This window comes from Neolamprologus brichardi, chromosome 23 (genome assembly GCF_056152115.1).
Source record: "Neolamprologus brichardi isolate AB-2024 chromosome 23, ASM5615211v1, whole genome shotgun sequence".
NCBI classification, from domain to species: domain Eukaryota; kingdom Metazoa; phylum Chordata; class Actinopteri; order Cichliformes; family Cichlidae; genus Neolamprologus; species Neolamprologus brichardi.
Genome location: NC_142125.1, coordinates 5146039 through 5168415, shown reverse-complemented (window position 1 = coordinate 5168415; position 22377 = coordinate 5146039). Strand labels below are relative to the sequence as shown.

The window sequence follows — 22377 nt, the reverse complement described above, 5'->3', positions numbered from 1 at the left end:
AATATGGGGGGTTGCTTAAGACCTCCCAACAATGGTGTCTCATTCTTTTGCAGATATTTGCTGTTATTTTAAAGAGAAAATAGTAGAACATAAATATTTTAGAACATGTTTTAATTTTTTATTTAATTGTTTGATGATATTCTTTTGACTTTTATAGTGTCAAATATCATGAAGTGTTCTTTTGGTGCTCGGACCCTGAATCTTTGAAAACCCTCTTCCCGTCTTCATTCTTCCATCTCTCCCCTGTTTTACGTGTCCATTCGCCCTTGACTGTTGGGCAATACACCATCTGGTAGCGGACACGGCACATGGACAGAGGGCATTAGCCCTTATGTAACTGTACTCCCTCTCCTCCTACCCCATCACTTTCTCCCCTAAAGAGCCACGGAGCAGTGTGCCCAAACAGTGGTGAGAGGAGGAAGATGTGACCCTTGGGGACTCACATGATGAGCAGAGATGCACTTGGCCTCAAGAACTACTCACTTTATAACCTAGACAATCTCTTGAGTCCTGACCTGGACAACTTGGGACCCATCTCTTGCATGTGATAGATCAGATCTACATCATCTGAAGTTTGACCCCCAAAAATATTTTTACTTAGCATCCACTTACTCGCCCTTCGTGGAGCTCACAGCCACTTCTCAAGGCTTAAAGTGAGAAATGCCAGACTCTCCTTTGCAGTTGACGCTCATTATCGAATGTTTGGCTAAACAGCGACTTCTGCTGGTTCCATGGATACACCTAAACTTGTGTAAAAATCCATGAAGGCGGTGCGAATCTGTGTCAAAATGTAAATTATATCCTTTGATATAATCATGTGTAATCCTCCTTTGTTAGTCTTATGTGCCATTAAGAAATGAGTTTTATCGGTGTAATTTTTGAAATATGTTAAAATCTATTACTATAGTAACAGTAACAATGATAATAACCCATGGGTCTGTCTCCGCTCTTCAGTCAAAAGCTAAAAGGGTACAGCTGAAATTGACTTAGGTTTTATAGACTTAGAACAGCTCACACACAGACAGATATAAGACCGTCACATCTCATGCCATGACTCTCAGTGACATGGCCCATTAATAGGAGCACCAATTCAATTTCTCCTTTCCCTCTGTGGCAGCTTACAGTGACAGCCATGCATCATGCTTGCAAGCCACCAACTAGGGCTTTATGGCCAATCAAAAAAAAAAAAAATAGAAAATCTGTGCAACTTCTGCAGCTATGACCTCCAGACTCTGACTTAATTTTATAAAAATTACTTTGCTTCATACAAGTCCTACAGAAGAACCTGATTTCAGTGTCATCTTTCTCCTTTTACTTTGTAAATTTAGAGTCCATTATTAGTACAATTCAGAAGCATATCATCTGCACCTGACGTGGAAGTATTTGTTTGTACAATCAAAGGCAATTACAATGATGAAAGAACAGATGCACAGCTATATTTAGGGAAACTATAAATACACACAAGAAGTTGAATAAGGGATAAAAAAGAAAAAGGTAAAACTGACAGAGACATGCAAGGAAAGTGATTAACAAAGTAAAATATACATCAGAGCACAGATAGATAAGCAGGGTAAAGAAAGCTGGGGAGCTATGTATTAACACAAAGAAACAAAGGAAGTGATCAGGCAAAATAAAACTGAAAAATTATGATGATCTTTGCTGAGACTTGAAAACAAAACAAGCCCTGTTGTATTAAATCTTTTAAAACGTGCTCTCTTAAGTGGCAAGTATTGCATTTGTAAGTGTGCATTAACTGGATGTGGCTATGAACTATCGTCTCTGTTATCCAGCATGATTGACAGCATTAACCGAGTTCAAACAACAGCCACCGGCCATCTTTCCCCTTTGTTCTTTTGCATTTCCACAGCATCATTTCCTAATATATCCTCATGGGAGACCATCAATTGTTTCTTGTTCACTTATAAACATCTTTTTCTTCAAGCATGAGGCCTTTTGAACATCACTCCTGTCCTGCTAACTTTGACTGACGTAGTCACTAATCTGAGTCTAATGCTGCGAAAATCAGAAAAGCAGTAAAGCTCGGCCAATTTCAAGTAGTAGGAGAACGAGGAAGCAAGCTCGCGAGAGAGTTGTCATTCCAGTTTAATTGAAGCTGTCACATACTGAATCACTGGGCAGGCAACACTTAATTGGAGCCTTCCCGTTTATCCCTGCGCTTGACTGAGTGAGTCAGTTATTATGGAAGTTGGCTGAATCTTTATTGTTACTGACACATGGTGAACGGGAAGGAATTTGTCAAGTTAAACCGTTTTTTTTAATCAGGTTTGTGAAGGGCACATTTATTTTGCAGGAATCCCCCTTCATTATGTATATACGATACTATTTTGTCGTTGTTTGGATTATGTGTTGACCTTCAGCATATGCTCAAAATCTGAGCAGATGGCTGAGGAAGACAACCTGTAAGGTTTCATTTAGTACTGGCCTTTCATGCTAAATTAACCAAGACCCAAGGCAATTAATTAAGACTGAATGAGATGGAGATTAAAATTAGTTTACATAAGAAAGAGGAGGAAGCATTAAATTGTTTTTGCAGGTGTAATTTCATTATGCTGTTCATTAAAGCTGTCAATCTACTCAAGACATGGCATATATTTGATCATGTACTTATGTAAGGTAATTCATTACTATATGTATGTACATGTATCTATTTGTGGAGTATCTGCATCGCAGAACAGTATAATACCAGACAGTTACAAGGAAAGAGAATGAAAGGGTATTAGGGAACTCTGAAATAATAAACAGAAATATTGTGAATGGATTATAGCAGATGGAGCGGATTTAGAACAGTCCAACTGCCTCGAGAACTTTATTATGTTTTCCCGAAAACAGGACCAAAGGTGACTCCTTTCTGCCATTGTTGCAATTCTTACATAAAGCCACGTTTTTTTTGTCGTTGTTGTAGAGAAAACAGTTAAATAATGTCATACTGCGACAGCGAGTACAGTAGGTGTTGCATAAAGTATCTTGTGATTTGCTGTGACACCCATGCCACCAGGGTCAAGCCTGCGTTTTAGTCACAGAGCCATATGTCACTTCACAATGTGGCAAAATGTAATTTCCTGGAGAGCAAGCCATCCTTCCCAATGCATGTGTCTTTGACCACTACAAGCAAGGTCACTGTTAATTCCCCCCGCTGCTGACCCTCCATACATGCTGTGTCCTTTAAATCTAACTGTGAGCGTCAGGCTAGAATCTACTACTCATCCCACTGACAGTTTATTCTATGGAGGTATGACTCACAGTGCTTTTTACACAAAGTCGGGAGGGAAAGAGCGAGGGGCCTTATGTAACATTAAGCAACCCCATCCACAGGGCCATACTCTCTTTAGCCAGTATTGATTACAGTTCTAGAGCAACTTTTCTGTGAGATGCATTAATATTATTCCCCACTTTTATGATTTTCTTTGAGTCTTTTTTCTCCCTTTTTGTGTGTGCATTGTCATGGTCCCTGTGTGGCCACAAGTGTTTGTTGTTTTTCTCTCTCTCTTTCCTACCTGTCTGCCTGGGCGGAGCTCTGATTGGGCTCCCGCCCTTGGCCCACGCACCTGCAGCTGATCTCGAGTGAATTGCAGTTGATCTCTGGCTCTTCTTAAGGCTGGGGCTCTGAGCTATTCGTCGCTAGAATATTAAGTGACCCTCGTCAGTATTGCCTGGCTTCATTGGGAATCAGTTGTTCCCGTGCTTGCTGCCGACTTACCCTCGTCTATGTTTATAGGTTTATCTGGACCCGCCCGTTTTGATTCCTGGACCCCGTGAGTGTGAGTGGGTTGCTCGTGTGAGGAGTGTTTGGACAAGGAGCGGAGCAAGTGTGAAGAAGTGTGTTTCCCCCCTATTGATCCCCAGGACCCTGGTGTTTCCCCCCCTTCACGTGTACATAGCGCACCGGAGTGATTAATAAAGTGTTGTTGAACCGTGCTACCTCAGTCTGTGCCTGAGTCCGTCCACCACCGTGACATGCATGTTGCATCTTTATGCATCATTTCGTGTTGGTGTGCCTGCTGATATAACAGGAAGTGAAGTGCACTGCACTGGTTTCATGGGTAATCTTATCGGCTCATTTTTCAAAATCACATGGTCACATTTTCGCCCTCAGGGTGTTAATAGCGTGTGTAGTGTAGAGATTTACATATTTTTTATACAGGAAGGAGGGAAGAGAGATCTATTATTAGATACATTTTTATATATTTTTTATTTGTTATATCAGTTAAACTTATACCTGATTATTAGAGGTGGGAATCACCATACATCCCACGATACGATATTATCACAATACTTAACGCACGATACGATATTATTGCAATTTTTAAAAATATTTTGCGATATTCAGATTCTGTACATAAAGGTAAACTTTATCAATATTCATTTTATCTAATATCAAAGTCTCACACTCAGTCTTTCTCTCATTTCAGTTTGATTGTTGACAAACTGAACGGTTTGTATTACAGTCTAGTCCAACTTAACTGAATCAACCATCTGGTACAATTATAGCTATTCTGAACTATGCAATTTATGAAAACTATGCAGCCCCTTCAGCAACTGAAGAATTTGAAAGTAAATTAAAACAAAATATAATTTTACATTAAATAAAAAAGTTTTAAACTTAATTAAAATAAAACATGTCTTAAATTAAAATAAGTAATCTGTCATGTTTATTGCTGCCAAAAAAAAGTTAAACACATTTGGACAGTGAAGGAATGTCAGGATTCTTGCTCAGAAAAAGGATCAACATGCTCTGAAGTCAGAGCACAAAAACCTTTTTTGTAACAAAATATCGATTTCTGCTGTCCCTGTATCGATACATTATTAGCAAACAAAATATCACCATACTACACAGTATCGATTTTTTCCCCCCACCCCTACTGATTATATTCTGATCAATGATAAGCAATTAAGCATGAAAAGCTTAACAATTATATCATACCTAATATTGTGTCTTTTATTCAGAATAATGTGTATTCATGGGCTGGAGACACATTTCTTATCTTTTACATGCAAAAATATTCATTACTCAAGCTTTTCATTCATCATAGTATTAGACTTATACTTTAGTTATATCTTTGATCAAGAGTAAAGATGATTTACTAGGAAAAGCACATATAGATAAACACGGTTTGGTGCTCTGTATCACTTTTAACATTTTTAACGGGATGTTTCGACTTTTTACCTTCTCTGATGTAATGAGTGCTAAGCTGGGGGGATTTCAGTTTCTTTCATTCCCACCATTCTCAACAGCTGGCATGTGAAACTCCATGGGATCATGGATATAAATAAATAAAGCCAATCCAAAACCTGTCTGTGTACAGTGAATAACATGCTTTTCAATTTCACATTATAGGAAAAGCTATACAGTAGGTCCAGCAGCTTCTGTTTTCACAGGGAATCCAGGCATTAAATGTGTTATAAAGCAACAAAGTGGACATTCAGGCTGCATTTGTTTCAGATAAGCATTGCGGTGCCGAATACGCGATGGTGTGAATCAGTGGGTTCAATTTGACTGTCCAGTGAGCAAACACGATGTGCCAAAGCCAACCTCTGTTTTCACGTGATTATTTCTAGCCACATAATTACATATTAATCAAGCAAAGGTGACAAACATCTTCCTTTCTCTAAATAGAAACTCTTTCCACTCAAATGCCCAGTTCCACTTAATTATTTACCGACTTCCCCTCAGTCTTCACAGATCATTGAAGATTTGTTTCATGGTTTTTTTTCTTCATGAAAAATGAAATGCACGACAACAAAACACGTTTCCTTTGTGAAAACGTTGATTGCATTTTCTGTAAATTTGTCATTTAAAAAAAAGCATGTGTGACACAACATCACTAGAAAGAGAGAGAGAGAGAGAAACTGGCTTTAGTTAGCATGTATGATCACAGCGTCCTTCTTCTCTGAACACATCAGAGCGGGAGGAATCCTCATGGGCTTTACAGAGCTGTCATGTTTCCTTAACTACTTCATCACAATTGTCTTCCCATGGCTACCAGGTATAAATAGGTCATAGGATCCCTGTGTGTGCAGTGCTGTACATCTCAGTAGCTTTACTGGTCATGCACACCTGAAGCTGATGGGGACAGTCAAAGAAACAGTCTTTTGAGAATTGTCTTTCCAGCTGCTGCAACTTCTGTATCAAGGCCGCGGTGATTCTTTAAAGTCGGACGTACTTTGCAAAGTGTCAAAATTAACAAGAAAGTTGCTGAATCCTGTTATCATTGATTTATGCTTCTGTTCATTCTCATTAATATCTCCTATGACTCTCTCCATCTTCCAGTACAAACAAGTGGAGCAGTACATGTCGTTCCACAAACTCCCAGCCGACTTCCGACAGAAAATCCATGACTACTATGAGCACCGATACCAGGGCAAGATGTTTGATGAAGAGAGCATCCTGGAGGAGCTTAATGAGCCTCTGCGCGAGGTATGAAAAAAAAAAATCCCATACATTTTGAATACACATGTCTCCACAGATGAAATAAGATGGAATAAATTCAATAAAATAGTCATTTATTCTTGTTTCATCTGAAAAATGCGACCCCGTGTTTAAAATCGATTACTTCCAGCCTTCTCTGTATGTATTTAGTTATTAAATGGTCTAATTTCCCTAGTCATTCGGTAGTTGGCAAATTTTTTTTCAAATTGAAAAATATAGAGGTTTACAAAAGCAAAAGAAATGGGTCAAAAGTAATGTTTGCACCTTTTAAATTTCAGATAACTGCAAAAAAGTGAAAATGTATGCCAATATCCTTCAAGACAATCTAAAGCAACCGCCCAAAAACTATAATATAGAATAGTGTTTGAACTGTACAAACAGTGAATATACTATAATACACTATTATTTGTATCTTTAACTGTAAATCCCTGTGCTAAAAATCTGCACAGATTAACCATTTGTATCTCCCGTTGCCATTTAGGAAATTGTCAACTTCAACTGCCGTAAGCTGGTGGCCTCCATGCCGCTGTTTGCCAACGCAGATCCCAACTTTGTGACAGCCATGCTGACCAAACTGAGATTTGAAGTATTTCAGCCTGGAGACTACATCATCAGAGAGGGGACAATTGGCAAGAAGATGTACTTCATTCAGCACGGGGTGGTGAGCGTCCTGACTAAAGGAAGCATTGGCATGAAGCTGATGGATGGCTCCTACTTTGGAGGTATGTAACTACTCAGTAATCTACTCAGTTTTATTCATTTCTGTTCTTCTATGGGTCATTTACACTTTACCTCCCACTAGAATCCACTGCAGCAGGGATGTAAAACTCATTTTACATCATGGGCCACCTAAAACTCACTTTGATCTTAAGTAGGCCAAAGCAGCAAAACTCCCCTTTCTGTCTGTGTAAAGATATTTAATTACAAACTTAATCTCAGTTAATGTGCAATTTCAACAGTAAATCTCAGTTTTCCTACACGATAAAGAAATGCTGCTGTAGCAAATGACAGAAATCAGTCGGCACAAAAATTAAATATGTAAAATTACAGAGAAAGTTTTGCTTACAAAAGGCAGTGAGTATTGTAGTTTAATTGGTGTTGTTTATCTGTCATTCAATTACTTTAGTGTAGAGTGAATAACAATGTCTTTATCAGTAGGAAATACTGTAAAACCTACAAAAATACAGTTAAAAGTCCAAAATCTCTGCTCTCTTTCACATTTTCCAAAGCTGTCCAATGGGCCTGATTGGCGTCTTTGTCAGGCCATTTCTGGTCCCTGGGCCTTGTGTTTGACACCCCCGCACTACAGTAATATCACAGATGTGTGTTTACTTTTGCAGTTTGTAGATAAACAAAAAACTACCCCAATGTTTTATTTGGACTTCTTGTTCAGCCTTACGGCGACTTCTGTCCCACTTTCCCAGGTTGTTGTTCCTCTGTGGCTGTTTAGAAGCATGTGGTGCTACTATTGCCACGCATAAACGCACACACACACCAACATACACTTTTTAGCGTCCTGTAGCGTGACTCTTTGGGCTGCCTTTTTAACATCCGATGCCCTCTGCAGAAGCTCTGTCCACTCACAGTTTCGTTGATGTGCCAGCTGCCCAGAGCACTGTTGTAGTGACATGACTGCACAGCACGCACATGCACACATCCATTCACACACACACACCTAATTAATAACACCTAATTAGCACAGCAGAATGAAGATGATGGGGCCATTTATAATGTCAGACATCGAGTGTTTGAAGTCATGCCTGCGACCAGGGAGGGAATCACAGGTCTCCATGCACACAGCTAGCAGTGAGCTAAGAACCGAGGGGACAACAAGGTTTAACTTCCAGTGGGGTGTGTATGTGTGGTAAAATCGCTGAATAAGTCAGTAGCACTAAGTAGATGGTGATGTCACCATCACCAACCAGCTAATGCACAAAGTGTTTTTTGATTGGATTTACCTGCTTTTAAATTTTAGTATCCGACTTAACCTTAGCCACTGGTAGATTTTCTAACATTAAGAAACCTTTTCGTGGATTTTCTCCTTTCCACACCAAACTACATTTTGTACAGTTATCACACACAGATGGGGTAGATTGCATGTTGAGGAAGGGTTTTTCCTTTTTTACCCCTATGCCCTTTCCATAAAGTCCACAGTGAATACAGCCAAACATAACCTCATAATCATCATCTTTATTACACAGTGTGTGAGCAGATCCTGTGGACAAGCGGTTTGTTACTCAGATTCTTCTGGTGTCCCAACAAAATCCCAGGGGAACGGGTTAATTCCTGTCAACACATCAGAAAATGAAACTGTAAATAAGAGAATTTGCAGATATTACATTAACTGAAACAGGAAACAGAGCTGGTTATGCCACAGAAACAGGTTACAATGATCATGATTCAAAATTGAAGCAAAGATCCAAATTGCCACAGTTCACATCAACCATTCAGCCTTTCTTCGTTCTTTCAGTATATTTGAGGCAGTTTCCCCGTCTACAAGCCACAAATGGTCACCCAGTGGTTTGGAAACCCTTTTAATTCAATAGCAGCAGTTTCATTGGTATTATTATCCTCTGTCTGCACTTCCCAGTAGACACTATTGATGCTACCAGTATGTAAATGGCTGCATTTTGTGTAAACAGGGATATTCCAATTTCAAGAGAGCTTTCTGAAAGGGATTCTAACAAAAGTGGATTTCAAGCAACTTCTGGTAATCACTAGCAGTTGCTTTAATATGATGTCAGTGAATTAATATAAATGCACTCTATTGCACACTATAGGTTGCTTGTCTAGAAATGTGTTTGGTGGAAAAACTTTCTTGCAGAGAGAGTCAGCCGGTATCAAAAGAAGCTTATGCTAATGGAGAATCTAATGGACTGTATATATTATAAAAATGTGTATATACACATATATGTGCTAATTAGTCCTCAATAACAAAGTATTAAAATAATTTCATTCAACTAGCAGACAGGTATCAGCTACAGCTACCTGTGTCTGCCACACCTGTTACTGTAAGCTTTAAGACTTCCCAAACTGACGGGTAACAAAAAATATATAATTTTTTAAAAAATTACTCATCGTACACACCAAAACTATTTTTCTACAAGGGTGTAAACACAGACGTTATTGCTGTCTAGTCTGGTAGTGGTCTTGACTTTAAGCTGATGGAACCTGCTAACGATTTCACTCTGTTTCCAATTTGTTTGCTAAGCTAGGCTAAAAGACTGTAGTATTAGATTTAACAGATACACATGAAAATATAATTATTCTTCATTAGAAAGTAGATAAAATAAAATAAAGTGCAACTTCCTTGGATTACTCTGAGTTTGTGAGAAACCTCATACAAACAGACAGGAACAGTCCAGTGCAGTGCCTGCTCTTAATGGGGTATCCTGGTGCCCCCACACCCCCTTCCCCCTTCCCCAGAGAGTCAGAGGAGGTCAACCTTTCAGGGAACGGAAAAGGAGGGAATATGGTTGTCAAGACAACAGTCAGCTCCAGCCAATAAAAGGAAAAAGTAATAGAGAAGAAGATACTAAAGAAGGGAAACAACTGAATGCAATGCAGCACATCTCTATATATGCTATACACTGCTGTCAGTGTAGTGCTAGTGAATGAGGAAATACCTAGGGTTACATTCAGCAGGTCTTTGTTCTGAGCACACATTTTCTTAAGCCCAGGAGTTTTCCACAGCCTGTGCGGAAACATAATTGAACATTTTAACATTTAATGTACTGTAACAGTGTTTTGGCTGAGCGTCGCACTGCTTAACAGACCTCTTACTCATAGCGTTTCTCTTCTTTTCTCTATTGCTGTCACACACTGAAATCTGTGGGTTTGCCATTTTCTGTTCTGACCGTATCTCTCACCCCTCCAGAGATCTGCCTGCTGACCCGTGGCAGACGGACAGCCAGTGTGCGTGCGGACACCTACTGTCGCCTGTATTCTCTCTCTGTGGACAATTTCAATGAGGTGCTGGAGGAGTACCCCATGATGAGGAGGGCTTTTGAGACAGTTGCCATTGACAGATTGGACAGGATAGGTAAGAAAACTGCCGTTCTGTTCAATATAGAGATGAGTAGTCTCCGGTAGGTGTTTTACTATGATGTGATTAAAAGTTTCAAAATTTAAAACAAAAGCCAAAAGATTAAAAAGATATTTAAGACCACAGCTTTCAGATACTTTTCATCTGCTGTAGATTTTTAAGGCTTACCACTACTTCCTTTTTTTGTCCTCCATTTGTTCACTTTCCTCAATTTTTTTAAAAACATACTGCACACCAATCAAAGCGTTCAGCTCATAGCTCTTGGGGAATCACCTTGTTAAGAATTTGGAACAAATTACGTGTGTGAACGGCTGCTGATAACACAATGTCTAAAGATACAATTTAAAACTGGTTCTTTGCTAAGCTGCTACTTGAGTTAGGAGGCCTTTTATGCTCGAATGATTCAGTGTTAAATGGTTCAGCAAACCAAAAAAGAACAATCCTCTGAAAATGAGAGAAAATGAAAAAGACCTTTAGAAACTGTAGAGAATAAGTATTCAAAGACCACTTTTAAAAATGCAAAAAGGTCAGTTTTTTGGAAGCAAAATTTAAATAAATTAAGGGTGTTGTAAGACTTTTGTGCAGTACTGCAGCACTCAGGCTCCTCAGTCCAATATCGTCTCTTAAATTTATGCAGAAACATGCTAGGCTACAATAAAGAAAAGGGAAAAAATGTTTGAAAGAACAATAAACAGTAAAAATGTATTTATTCTGACATGATTCATGAACAGAGATATGAACAGAGATTTCGTTTTGGATACTTATGCCTCAGTGATAAAAGCCACGCGCATTGCTGTCTTCATAAGCTTATGAGTCATTCACAAGATGAAATGAAGCATAAGGAAAACATACTCATTCATTACTGTGATGTCTCTGTCAAAACACCGCACGGTCTGACAGCTGGGATGTAGTCTATGAACGATCCTAACAAAGGGCTGTGTGTGGTGTACGGCTCAGGAAAGAAATCAAAGGTGAATATGTATCTTTGTATGTTATTAGGTTCCTTAAGCTCAGTTGTTTTAGTGCAGTTTAACTCTTTTGGTAGATATTTGCCATTTTGGGAAGAAAAGCAAAGCCAGTTAAAACTTTTACTTTACTTGAAATGCATCATTCTGATTTTTTTTTTTTTCAGCGATTGTTCAGCAGTCTCAGTCTGGATGTATATAAAACAAATATTTTAAAAAACACACAAAGATGTGCTCATGAATGCTGATTGACAGTTTATATTTTCCTTCACATTAAAAACAACTTTGCGTCTCCCGTCATGCCCCCCAAGGTCAGCTAATGTTACATCCCTCATCACATGACCACACCTCATACGTTCACGAGGCCCTGAATCTGCCACCTGCCAGCTGTTGCCATAGCAGCCAGTTTCCACACATGAGCAGACTTCAGTCAGGCAACTCACATATTTAAAGAGAGGCTTGGATTGTCTGCTTCAAGACCAAACCTCCAATCAAACATTCCCACCGGGTTCCGTGCATACTTGATGCATACTAGTCACTAATGATGAGCTCTTTTAATTGGCTTTCTCAACAGTCTTTCTCAGAAGAAAACAAGTGGATCAAAGACAGAGAGATCTATAAAAAGGTGTCTAAATAAAAGAGACATGCTTTGTTGGTTAAATAGCTTTCATGATTAAATAAATCTTTAAGCTTAATTGTCTTCAGTAGTTATGTATTGTTTTCTGTGAGGGCGTTTATGACTAGAAGTTTGAATGAGGAATGCTGATTCAGCCATCCAGGCATTTTATTGACAACAGTGTTTGACCTGTGTGGGCCATTAATGGACATAGAGACACTTGTGTGACCTAATAATCAATGGCTAGTAAAAGAAACTCTAGGTGTTACTTGGCAATGGTACTGCTGTGGAAACAGTGACGTATTATCCGTGCTTTATCTCTGAATTCTGCAAATGAGGGTGGTCCAACTTGCAGTACCAACTTCTTCAAAGGCATGATAATCCCCAACCAAGTTTGCACTTTAGAGGATGCAATCAGATGGTTGTATGCCTTTCCCCCTTTGTATTGTCATCCATCGCTGCTATTTATGATGCACGTTTGATGAGCAGAGCCTGGCACTACAGCTTGGCCACTTTACAAGCACCCAAGGAGGATGTATGACAAGAAACACCACCATATCTATGAGAAATTCCATCTCTCAATGGCTCAGTCACACTAGAGAAAAACATGGTAGCAACCTCCTTGTTCCTTGTGACTTGGACAAATTGGTGGTTCCCTGGTGAATCCATTGAATTTTTTTTTTTGATTTGGCAACTGATTACAAGTAATGTGGAATACACAACTCTGCTATGAGTCTGTCTTAGAATAAGTACATTACTGTCTGTGGAGGAATTCTACGATCTACGAGGTTCTGACTGGAATGTAAGTAGTTGATGTAAATGTACTTTTAATGTCAGTTTTCTGCCAATCTGCCAATTTATCGCAGTTCAATCCGTTCATCTGTTTGGCGTCATTCAATCACAAACTGATAGCAGACTGACTCGGTCTTATTGCTGTTTTATTGCCAGTCTTGATGCACCAAAGTAGCTTTGAAGATCGCAATAGGATTGCGAGTAGATGCAGACCTGATCCCCTTCAATGCGACCATTTCAAAGGCAGCTAGATCGCACATTCATTGCACACTGATACAAAAATTTTGTGTGATGCCGACTTCTCCAACTGCTGTTTTCCCTAGGAGAATTTCCAAGGATGCAAGCCAACAAATATGCATTCCTTTGTCTCCTCTTTCCAAGCCTCCAAACACCTCAGAGAGTAGCTCTGTGTTATCAGCAGATAAAATCCCCATAAAAGTCAGTGGGAGGAGGAGGAGTTCAACACAGAGCTGGAATGAAACAACAGTACTTACCAGGAACACCCACACTTGATTAATTTTCTCCAAGCCTTCTCATTTTTTGTGTGTCTATATAAAAGCTAAATTGAATCATACATTTCCAGGGCCACACATCAGCGTGTCCCCCTTTTCTGATTGTTGGCATTATCAGGACAATCCCATCTGTGGGAAAATCTTGCTATGGGAAAACTGCTGACGATTAAATATGATCAACCTGTATAGATGTGTTTGCACACTCTAGTGCAGATTTTCATAATCACACTGTAATTCCACTATTAAACTCCCAAGCTGTGAGTGTTTTTATTCCACACATGCAGCAAATGTATCATGCTGGTGAAGCACAAGTCACCAAATCATCAGCAGCCTTCCCCTCATGTTCTTCTGGCTTAGCAGCTGGTTATGGTGGAATAATAATCTTTGTTTGTGATGTACAGTAGATCTCAGGCTTTGCACTTACAAATAACCTAGCTCTGTAGTCAGCTTTCTAGGCTGCCTTCCGCACTGGTGAATCGAGCTGACAATACTACAGTTTCCATATGAACACACAAACCTCTCTACATGCTGTGAGTCCCTTTTTGTTACCAGGGCACAACAGATGTTGGGTCATCTGGATTTTGCTAGGAAGGCTGCCAACATCTTGTCTTTGGTCTCAACATGTCCAATCCCTGCAGCAACACATCGCAGTGTCCATCTTTTTCTCTCATACTTCATTGCCTCCTGTTTTAACAGTATCTAATGCTCACCTGCAAAGAACCTTCTACTCTAAATCTGACATATTGAGGATTTGTTCACCTGATCTCACCATTAGTTGCCTTCTCCTCACATATAAGCCACTGATTGAGAGAGAGAGAGCCTATTTACTGACTATCAGCCTATCTGGGCCTCACATCAGAGGGAAGGCACTCAGCAGGTATCATACACAATAGTCTCTAACACAGTCATCTTACTTCCCTGACAGCGGTGGGTTTGAACTTGTGCGATCCCATTATTCTCTTCTCTGCAGTACTACTGTGACCCAGGATGGCCCTCAGCTGAAATGCACACCTGCTTTCACCTGAATTACTCTGTCTTAGTTTTATCTGTGCAGACAGTTTTTTTCAGGACTAAGTGGGATTCTGCAGTTCACTCCTCAGTGGCATACATCATAATGCCTCGTACAAATCTGCCTTTATAATCCCAGCTGGTTTGCTGTTTTACTTTTGAGTGCTTTCAAGAGGTTTTGCTATAAGAAGCAGTGCATTTCTGTGAGTCATTTACAGTCTGAGATCACATAAACCAGCTTAATATTTTAAAGCATTATGACCACCACATGAATTTATAACACACAACTGAATTAAGGAATCAACTGGTGCATGCAGGGATGGTTTCTAAGTCATTGATTGATGCCCTGTGCATTCCATGGCACTGTAGATCAGAGTGCATATACTGTATTTTTCTTTCCTTGCTGTGTCCTCTCTCCTTGGCGCATTTATGAAATAGTGTGGAGAAATTGCAGTTTTTAGTGTCTGATTCATCACGTGGCTGTTTTTTACTTCACCAAGTGTATGCTTCTGCTAAGAAAATAGATCACACATCACTTGTTCAAGTGCGTGTTTTTGGCCACCGCACTCACAGCTGAGATGATGATGGGGAAAAGCCTCAAGTCGGCTGTGCAACTGCTTCTGAAATTGGGGCCACTCATCCAGCGTTGCATCCAGCTGTGCTTTGAGCTGGCAAGGCTGGATTCAGTGCTTTGCTGGCAGCTCAGCTTCTCTCTCTTTTTTTTTCACATAAAAATCAGAGGTTGGCTTCCTGATTTGGATGTGGCCTGTTAGCATCTGCCAGCAAACACAAGGCGAGACTCCCCGTGCCATATAAACTGGGACACAGACCTTTTCCTCAGATGGTTTCACTAATCTCTTGTTTGCAGTTTATGATGCTTGCGGCCATCAAATTTAGCAATAAAGGCATCAGTTGGTGCTGTTTACTGATAAACTGTTAAATTAGCAGTTGCAATAGCCGTCCATTAGCTGCACATATACGTTAGAAATACGTTGAAGTAAATAGTGTTTTCTCCTGTAGGGCTAATATATTGTCAGTGAAATGCTCCCTCTTACATCATATGCACTGAGGTCACTGCAGAAATAATGGTTGCCTGCACCTCTGCATTACCCTGCATTACCTTAGTAGAGGGTGTTTCTGTGTCTGTGTGTCCATCAGTCTTGGATTGCTTGTTTGCAAAAAATGGATACAGGCAGTATATCTGTTTATATCTGTTTATATTTTAGCTTTTTGTCTGTTTAGCATATTATTAACAAATTGTAAGGTACGGAAATATAGCATTAAAGTCTATTTTGTTTTTTCTTTCATTTTTTGCATTGTTTCCGTTTGCTATAGCAACACTTTTTTCCATGTCTTTACAGGCAAGAAGAACTCGATCCTGATGCACAAAGTTCAGCATGATCTCAACTCAGGTGTTTTCAACAATCGTGAGAACGAGATGATCCAGGAGATAGTTAAATATGATCGGGAGATGGTTCAACAGGTGGATGTGCCACGCCCACGGGCCATGTCCATGACGCCTCCACTGACCGGTGGGATCTTTACGCCTCCAAGTTCCTCCGCCCACAATTCAGCAGTTGCCACTCTCCAGCAGGCTGTAGCCATGAATTTTTGTCCCCCCATGCAAGGAAACTCTGTGGGATTGGGTAACCTGCAGTCTCCCAGGATGATGAGGAGATTTCAGGTGATGCAAAGTGTATCGAGCCCTGTCTCAGCCTCTCCACTTCAGTCTCAACTCCTTGTTTCTGGTGCCTTTCCTCCAGTCCTGTCCAGCCCCCCTGTCCAAAGCCCACTAGCAGTCGGTGGGCGATCATTCCAGTATGGATCCAGTGCCCTGGCTGGTCCCACCTCAGGCTCACAGCTTTCTCTAGTCCAGCAGCACATAGCCAGCCCCGTGCACAGGCCCAGCACACATAAGAGCACCCATTCTTTGCAAATGGGAAGTCTGAGCCAAGATGCCAGGGCACTGTCAGCTTCTCAGCCTTCACTGCCTCACGAGATGGGACAACCAGCTGTCCCTAGTCCGCCCCAATCTACACGAGTCTCTTCTACTTCCATCGAGCCCCCTCACACCCCACTGGGTCACACAGGCATCCGGAGCGCCATACCACACAGGGTGGTTCTCCCACACCAGATGTCTGTTGGGGCCTTTCCTGTAGCATCCCTCCCTGGTTCCGTTCATGGTTTTGCACCTGTTGCAGGGGTAGCAGTAGGAGGAGTGGGAACTGGTCTGGGAGAATCGGGACTCCCCAAGAAGGACTCTTTAGTGAGCCTTCCTGAGACAGACCACATCAAAGTCAAATCCAGGCTATCCTCAAACTTGTGAACCTGATTAAAAACACTTGGAGAGTGACTCAACAAGGATCTTGACTACAGGAACATGGGGAGATTTCTGTTATCTCTCCTACAGTTCCTCTTCTCTTTATTCCAGTTTGACTATCCGATCGTATGAATGTCGAATGAGATGCAGCAGGGAGAAGCTGATAGACAACCGTTCTAATATAATAAAGTCGGTATGGTGACTTTTAAAATTGCAGCACTCAGATGTTTCTACTCACAGAAGTACTAGTTGCACAGATTGGTAATGGTACAGTAGTGTTTTTAATTCACAAAATAATCCACAACACACGGGAAATTTGCTTCACTACCACTTCCTTCACCTCATTTTATGCAAACTTGGGGTTGGATGAGAGTTAAAGAGATTCAGGGATGCGCTTAAAGTATCAGAAGTCGGCACTTTAGTGGGATTTTATTGCTATATTTGAGCAGATTTTCTCAGTAGGTTGGCTGGTATACAGTCTAAAAGCAGTCTACTTTGACTTTATAAATCAGACTAATAAGATCTGATAGCCCTTAACTCAGATAAATAAGTCCCAGATCAGAGACAGTTAATATCCTCAATGCTGAAATTACGATTGTATTGTTTCTTCAAGCCAAGCCTCTGATTTCTACAGTAAATGTCTGCCTGTTTGTTTTATTTAAAGCTGCATTAATCACTGTACTTTAAATTAGCACTGACTCTAATCAGGTGTTTTTTAACACCTGCAAGTTTGTGGTACTGTTCAGTCTTTTTCCAGCAAATGATTAATATTGAAATGACCTGCACAGCAGCAACAACAGACAAATTCAGCAACAAGCTGATGAATAATGTTTTAATGACCTTGTTGAGACCAAAACAGAGTTAACCAGCATCCCAGTAAAAAAGAACTGTGATGCAATAATATGTAGTGTAATATTGCTCATGTGAGCAACTTTCTAAGGTAAGTGACGTCAGACTTTTGCCCTCAAGTAGCTACAAACTGATTGATGCAGCTTTAAGTAGATCATAGAAGTAGATCATAAAGACTTATGTATATAATTCCTTTTAATTACATATACATGGCCTCTGATGGAGGACCTGAGCTTGACAAACACACACATACCATCCCCTGGAGTGCAGGTTTATGGACTAAAGTCATGTAAGTGGTAATATCCCACAATTGTGAAAATGTTCTGTTTAACCTTACAAATTGTAATTCACTGCCAGCAAAGTAAAATAAATTTTATAGTTAAAATGTAAATTCCCTCATCAAAATGTAAATTCATTCTTTTCCTAACCCCTAATCTCACTTTCCTTTAGTTGCAGTTTGGGCCATGTGTCACTACGCCAAAGTCAATTCACACCGATAATGAAACTCCCGCGAAGTTCAATGCCGCTGCCGCTGCTACGGTTTTGGTCCACAGCCAAGGACTGTGCCGATACTTTGCAGGATGTATATTGCAGTGTGCCTCTGTCATTACGGCTTCAATAAGAGGTCATGGAATACCGGCAATTTGTGTCCAAAAGCATTAGGAAGGGAACCTTTTCTCCTGGACCTGATATTCTATTCACCTCATCTCACTAATGCCTGAACCATTACTGGGTAATGAGTGTGGAAATTGGAATCCCCCGGGTCTGTTTGGGACTATTATTGTTCTCGTTCAATTGGATTTCATTATACAGTGCCAATAATGAGTTCCTCTCCTATGATCATTTTCATTTTGTTTAGTTTCAGTCCAGGCGTTGTTATCCACCTTGAGAGTTCTGAACGGGACAAAGTTGAAGGTTTATAAGTATTTTTGTATCGTGTTTTTCAGGTCTGTTGTGCTTTTGTTTTATCCCCAAATTATGCCCTGTGGAACCTATTTAGCTACTCCAAAATAATTAATAGAGGCTTGTTATGAGAATGGTATTTTGCTGAACTTCACATTGTTTCCTGGAGGCACTCTGTTAGGACAGGAAATGCATTTTGTGACTAAATTAGTTTCTAGATATTTTTACTCTAGTGGAAAGCACACAGTAAAGGATGATGGGGGAACAGAGAAAGAGAGTAAACCAGACTGAGTCAATACCTTTACTCATATCACGAGATATTACTAGCTCAATTTTAATAATTATAAATAAACCCCATGTTTTAATTAAGTGTGGAAATAGTGAAACCAAAGTTCCAAAGATTGCGACTCTTTTGTATGCAAACCTCACAGTGATTTAGCATAAAAATCAGACAACACTCATTCAGTCCTATTGTCTGAAAGTGATGTTTATCACATGAAGCAATAACTGTTTGAAACGGAGTGAAGGACCACTGTATGCAGATGATGTTGTCCTCGAGGTGTTAACGAAGATGCAATATTTCATATTTTAGACCGCGCTCCCAAACTTTACTGAGAATTTGTTGAACATCTGTCTTTGAAAACAGATACGTTCAAACCGCGCTTACTGTCCACTCAAACTAACTTGACAGACATGGTATTTCTATGTGTAAACATAGTGTGCATCATGTAAACCAGACTATTAATTAATGTAACCTAGTTTACTGTAAATGTAGATCTGCTATTAAAAAAAAAAACAGATGAAGAAAATGTTTGAAAAAAAAGAATCTCTTTGTAATCTCTGACAGAATGCATATTATCATCTGGTATGAACTGATATTACTTGAAAATAATAATTAAAGGAGAGAAAAGCTGTTTGTATTACAGAGGATGTATCGCTTGTTTTTCTACAGTTACCACACAGAATTTGTATATACTCACGTGCAGTGTTGGGAAGGTTACTTTTAAAATGTATTCCATTACAGAATACAGAATACATGCCCCAAAATGTATTCTGTAACGTATTCCGTTACGTTACTCAATGAGAGTAACGTATTCTGAATACTTTGGATTACTTAATATATTATCATGCTGTTTACAACTACGTGAATGTACTATTGCTGTGATTTATTACTGTTACTGAAGGTCCGCGACTCCGAACCGTAGTAAAGGGACCTCTGGCTAATACGGTGGGTTCTGTGTCGGGCTCGTAGCCGAAAACTAGCTTTACTTTGTTGTCTGGGTCAACTTTGCTAGCGACAGAGAGAGGCGTTGAAAGGCTGCTCCAACGGAACTTATTGTTTTTGGAGGAAAATACGAACACGGTGTACAGTCGAGTCTTAATAGCTTACTTACAACTGGGCTCGTCAGGCTCTCTTCTTGGCTGCAGTGGTTATTATTATATTTACATGCTTCCAGCTCCCGTTTTTGCTCGATGACAGCTCGTACTTTTCCTTTTTCGCCCTCCCTCACTCACAGACACATAACGTGTATGGCAGTCCATTCTCCCTGCAGCACGGACTACACTGCCTATGATGCTACATTCTTTAGAGCTATACCGGTAGTATTCTGCCTGTTAGCTTAGCACGACAACAACAAAAAGGCCTCTCTCACCCAGGAAACACGCAGAGAGAGAGCGTCACCCTGTAACCATGGCAACCGTAACGCTGCCACCTGGAACAACAGAACGTAGCTGTCAAACGAAACCCAAACAGTCCTGACCCGCCACAATATGAAACAGGGAAGTACCGCCGTGTAATCCATTTATTTCAACAAAGTAACTGTATTCTAAATACCACCTTTTTAAACGGTAACTGTAACGGAATACAGTTACTCATATTTTGTATTTTAAATACGTAACGGCGGTACATGTATTCCGTTACTCCCCAACACTGCTCACGTGCCAGTTGCTGTGAGGTCTGCATGGTTTCTTCCACTGTTTGCGTTTTAAGTTAGTTTTGTAATGTCACACCCCAGTCAACTTGCAAATCCTGGTTCTTTTCCCAGCGCATTTTGGGGTTATTTTTTTCCCTGATGAGTCAATAGCGTGCTCCCCTCAATCCTGTAAATGCACTTTTTTAAAAACCTTCTTCTGCAACTTTACAAACATATTTAGTGTTATGTAAATGTTACAAAAACTCAGCTGTTCGGTTTTTTCAGTACACGCTCAAGGCTTTGGTAAGTCAGCTGTGCTCACACACACATGCACGCTCAGACACGGCAGTGGAAACAACAACAGAAGCGTCTGTATTTGCTTCTTTTGTGCTTTCTTCACAGAGCCTCGTTTTTCTTAGCTTCAGTGCTTCTCTGACGCTAAACTACAGTATCTACCATTCCAGTTTTTATTTCTCTGAGGTCATCAATAGGAGGAATGCGTGGGGAGTCAGGGTGTTTAAAATGTTTACCTACAAGGGCTGTTCATAACAACCGAGCGACGATAAGATTTTGTGTCATCGACATTATCGTAGATGTACAATTATGCGAACGAGTTTGGATTATTTCACTCTTGCTGACCAATAAGCAACTAGAAGGTAAAAAATATATGATGCAAATTTTATACTGGCTGTTTCTGTGTTTTATGGGATTTGGTGGTTTATTATTTCTTTCCTTGTTGTCAGATCCCTGACTTGTGAGTCTAACAACCTTCAATATTACAGTGACTCGGTACAAAGCCAATACTTACAGCCAATCAATACCTTAAATCTACAGACAAATGTAGACAACCTCTTTTCTGGGAAACTCCCTCGAAGCAAACCGACAATCTCCAGCCGTCACTTTAAGAAAAATCAACAGTGCAGTGCAGGCGTTTCTGAGTCAGGGACCTGAATTTCTTTTATCGAGCCACTCTGCAGTTGTCATGTGTCCTAACATGTACTGTGCATACCTAGTGCCTAGCAAATATGGTAGTTTCCACATACATATACTATATTCTTTGTGTGTGGCTGTAAAAATGCGAGCTCCTCAGAATGCAAACGTCACTGTTACATATATCCCACTACAGAGTTAAACCAATAAATTGTATTTGACTACAGTACGATTCCACTGCCTCATGTTTAGGTGATTTCTTTTAGATTAGCATGTTAGAAAAGCACAAACATGCAAAGAGTCAATAATTTTGCGTTATAATAGAATCAGAGCTTCTTAATACAGTAAAAGCAGATTGTCTCTGCTCGCTGTAGGTCTTGAAGGTATTTTTCATTTATCAGAGCTGTCATTGATTGTTTACATCTAAAACACTGCAATATTTTTTTCTGCGGATTTAAACGCCTTTCTCTAGTTTCTCTCTCTCTGTAGCTTTTATTTTAAAAACACAACTGGTTAAGATTTCTCTTCAGAAATGTGATGTTTATTAGTCCTTTTTGCGCCACTCAACCTAGTCCTTTCCTTCTGAGCATTTGGGAACTATCAATAATTTACATGAACCTTGGGGTTATTGATTCCTGCTGCACTTCCACCTACCTTGCTGGCTACATGTTGGTCTGGAAAAACTCATGATGAATCCAGGTTGTATGTGGAAGTAGGCATGTACCAAATTACAGGGATCTTAACGTTTTTACCAAGAAATCTGTCCAGAAGATCCTGTAACAAAAACTTCACGTTGAAAGTAAAGTTTTTATTTACAATTCAAATAAAGGTTATTCGGAAAAAATGATCACCTACATATAGGGGTGTTTTAACAGATTTGATATCCATCTTATTCTGCTTTTCTAGCTGATTTAGCAGAAAACCTTCTAGAAAACAGAAAGCGATCATCAAAAATCTTTTGCTCAGTCATATAGTGAATATTAGACTTACTTATGCAAGATATCATTCAGCATGAAGGATTTATTCCACACAATGCTTACTCCAACTTGTGCTGAGGTGTGCTCCCTTTTGGTAGT

The 22377-nt window shown here is 39.9% G+C and overlaps 1 protein-coding gene across 1 annotated transcript in view; it reads left to right on the top strand.

Moving 5' to 3' along the window:
- hcn2b (hyperpolarization activated cyclic nucleotide-gated potassium channel 2b) overlaps positions 1-17395 on the top strand; it is a 45091-nt gene extending 27696 nt beyond the window's left edge. The window contains exons 5-8 of the mRNA XM_087836297.1: positions 6290-6436; positions 6930-7170; positions 10326-10490; positions 15748-17395. Coding sequence (XP_087692423.1) covers positions 6290-6436; positions 6930-7170; positions 10326-10490; positions 15748-16712 — 1518 coding nt within the window. The 3' untranslated portion in view covers positions 16713-17395. The remainder of the gene's footprint in view (positions 1-6289; positions 6437-6929; positions 7171-10325; positions 10491-15747) is intronic.
- The last annotated feature ends 4982 nt before the right edge of the window (positions 17396-22377 follow it).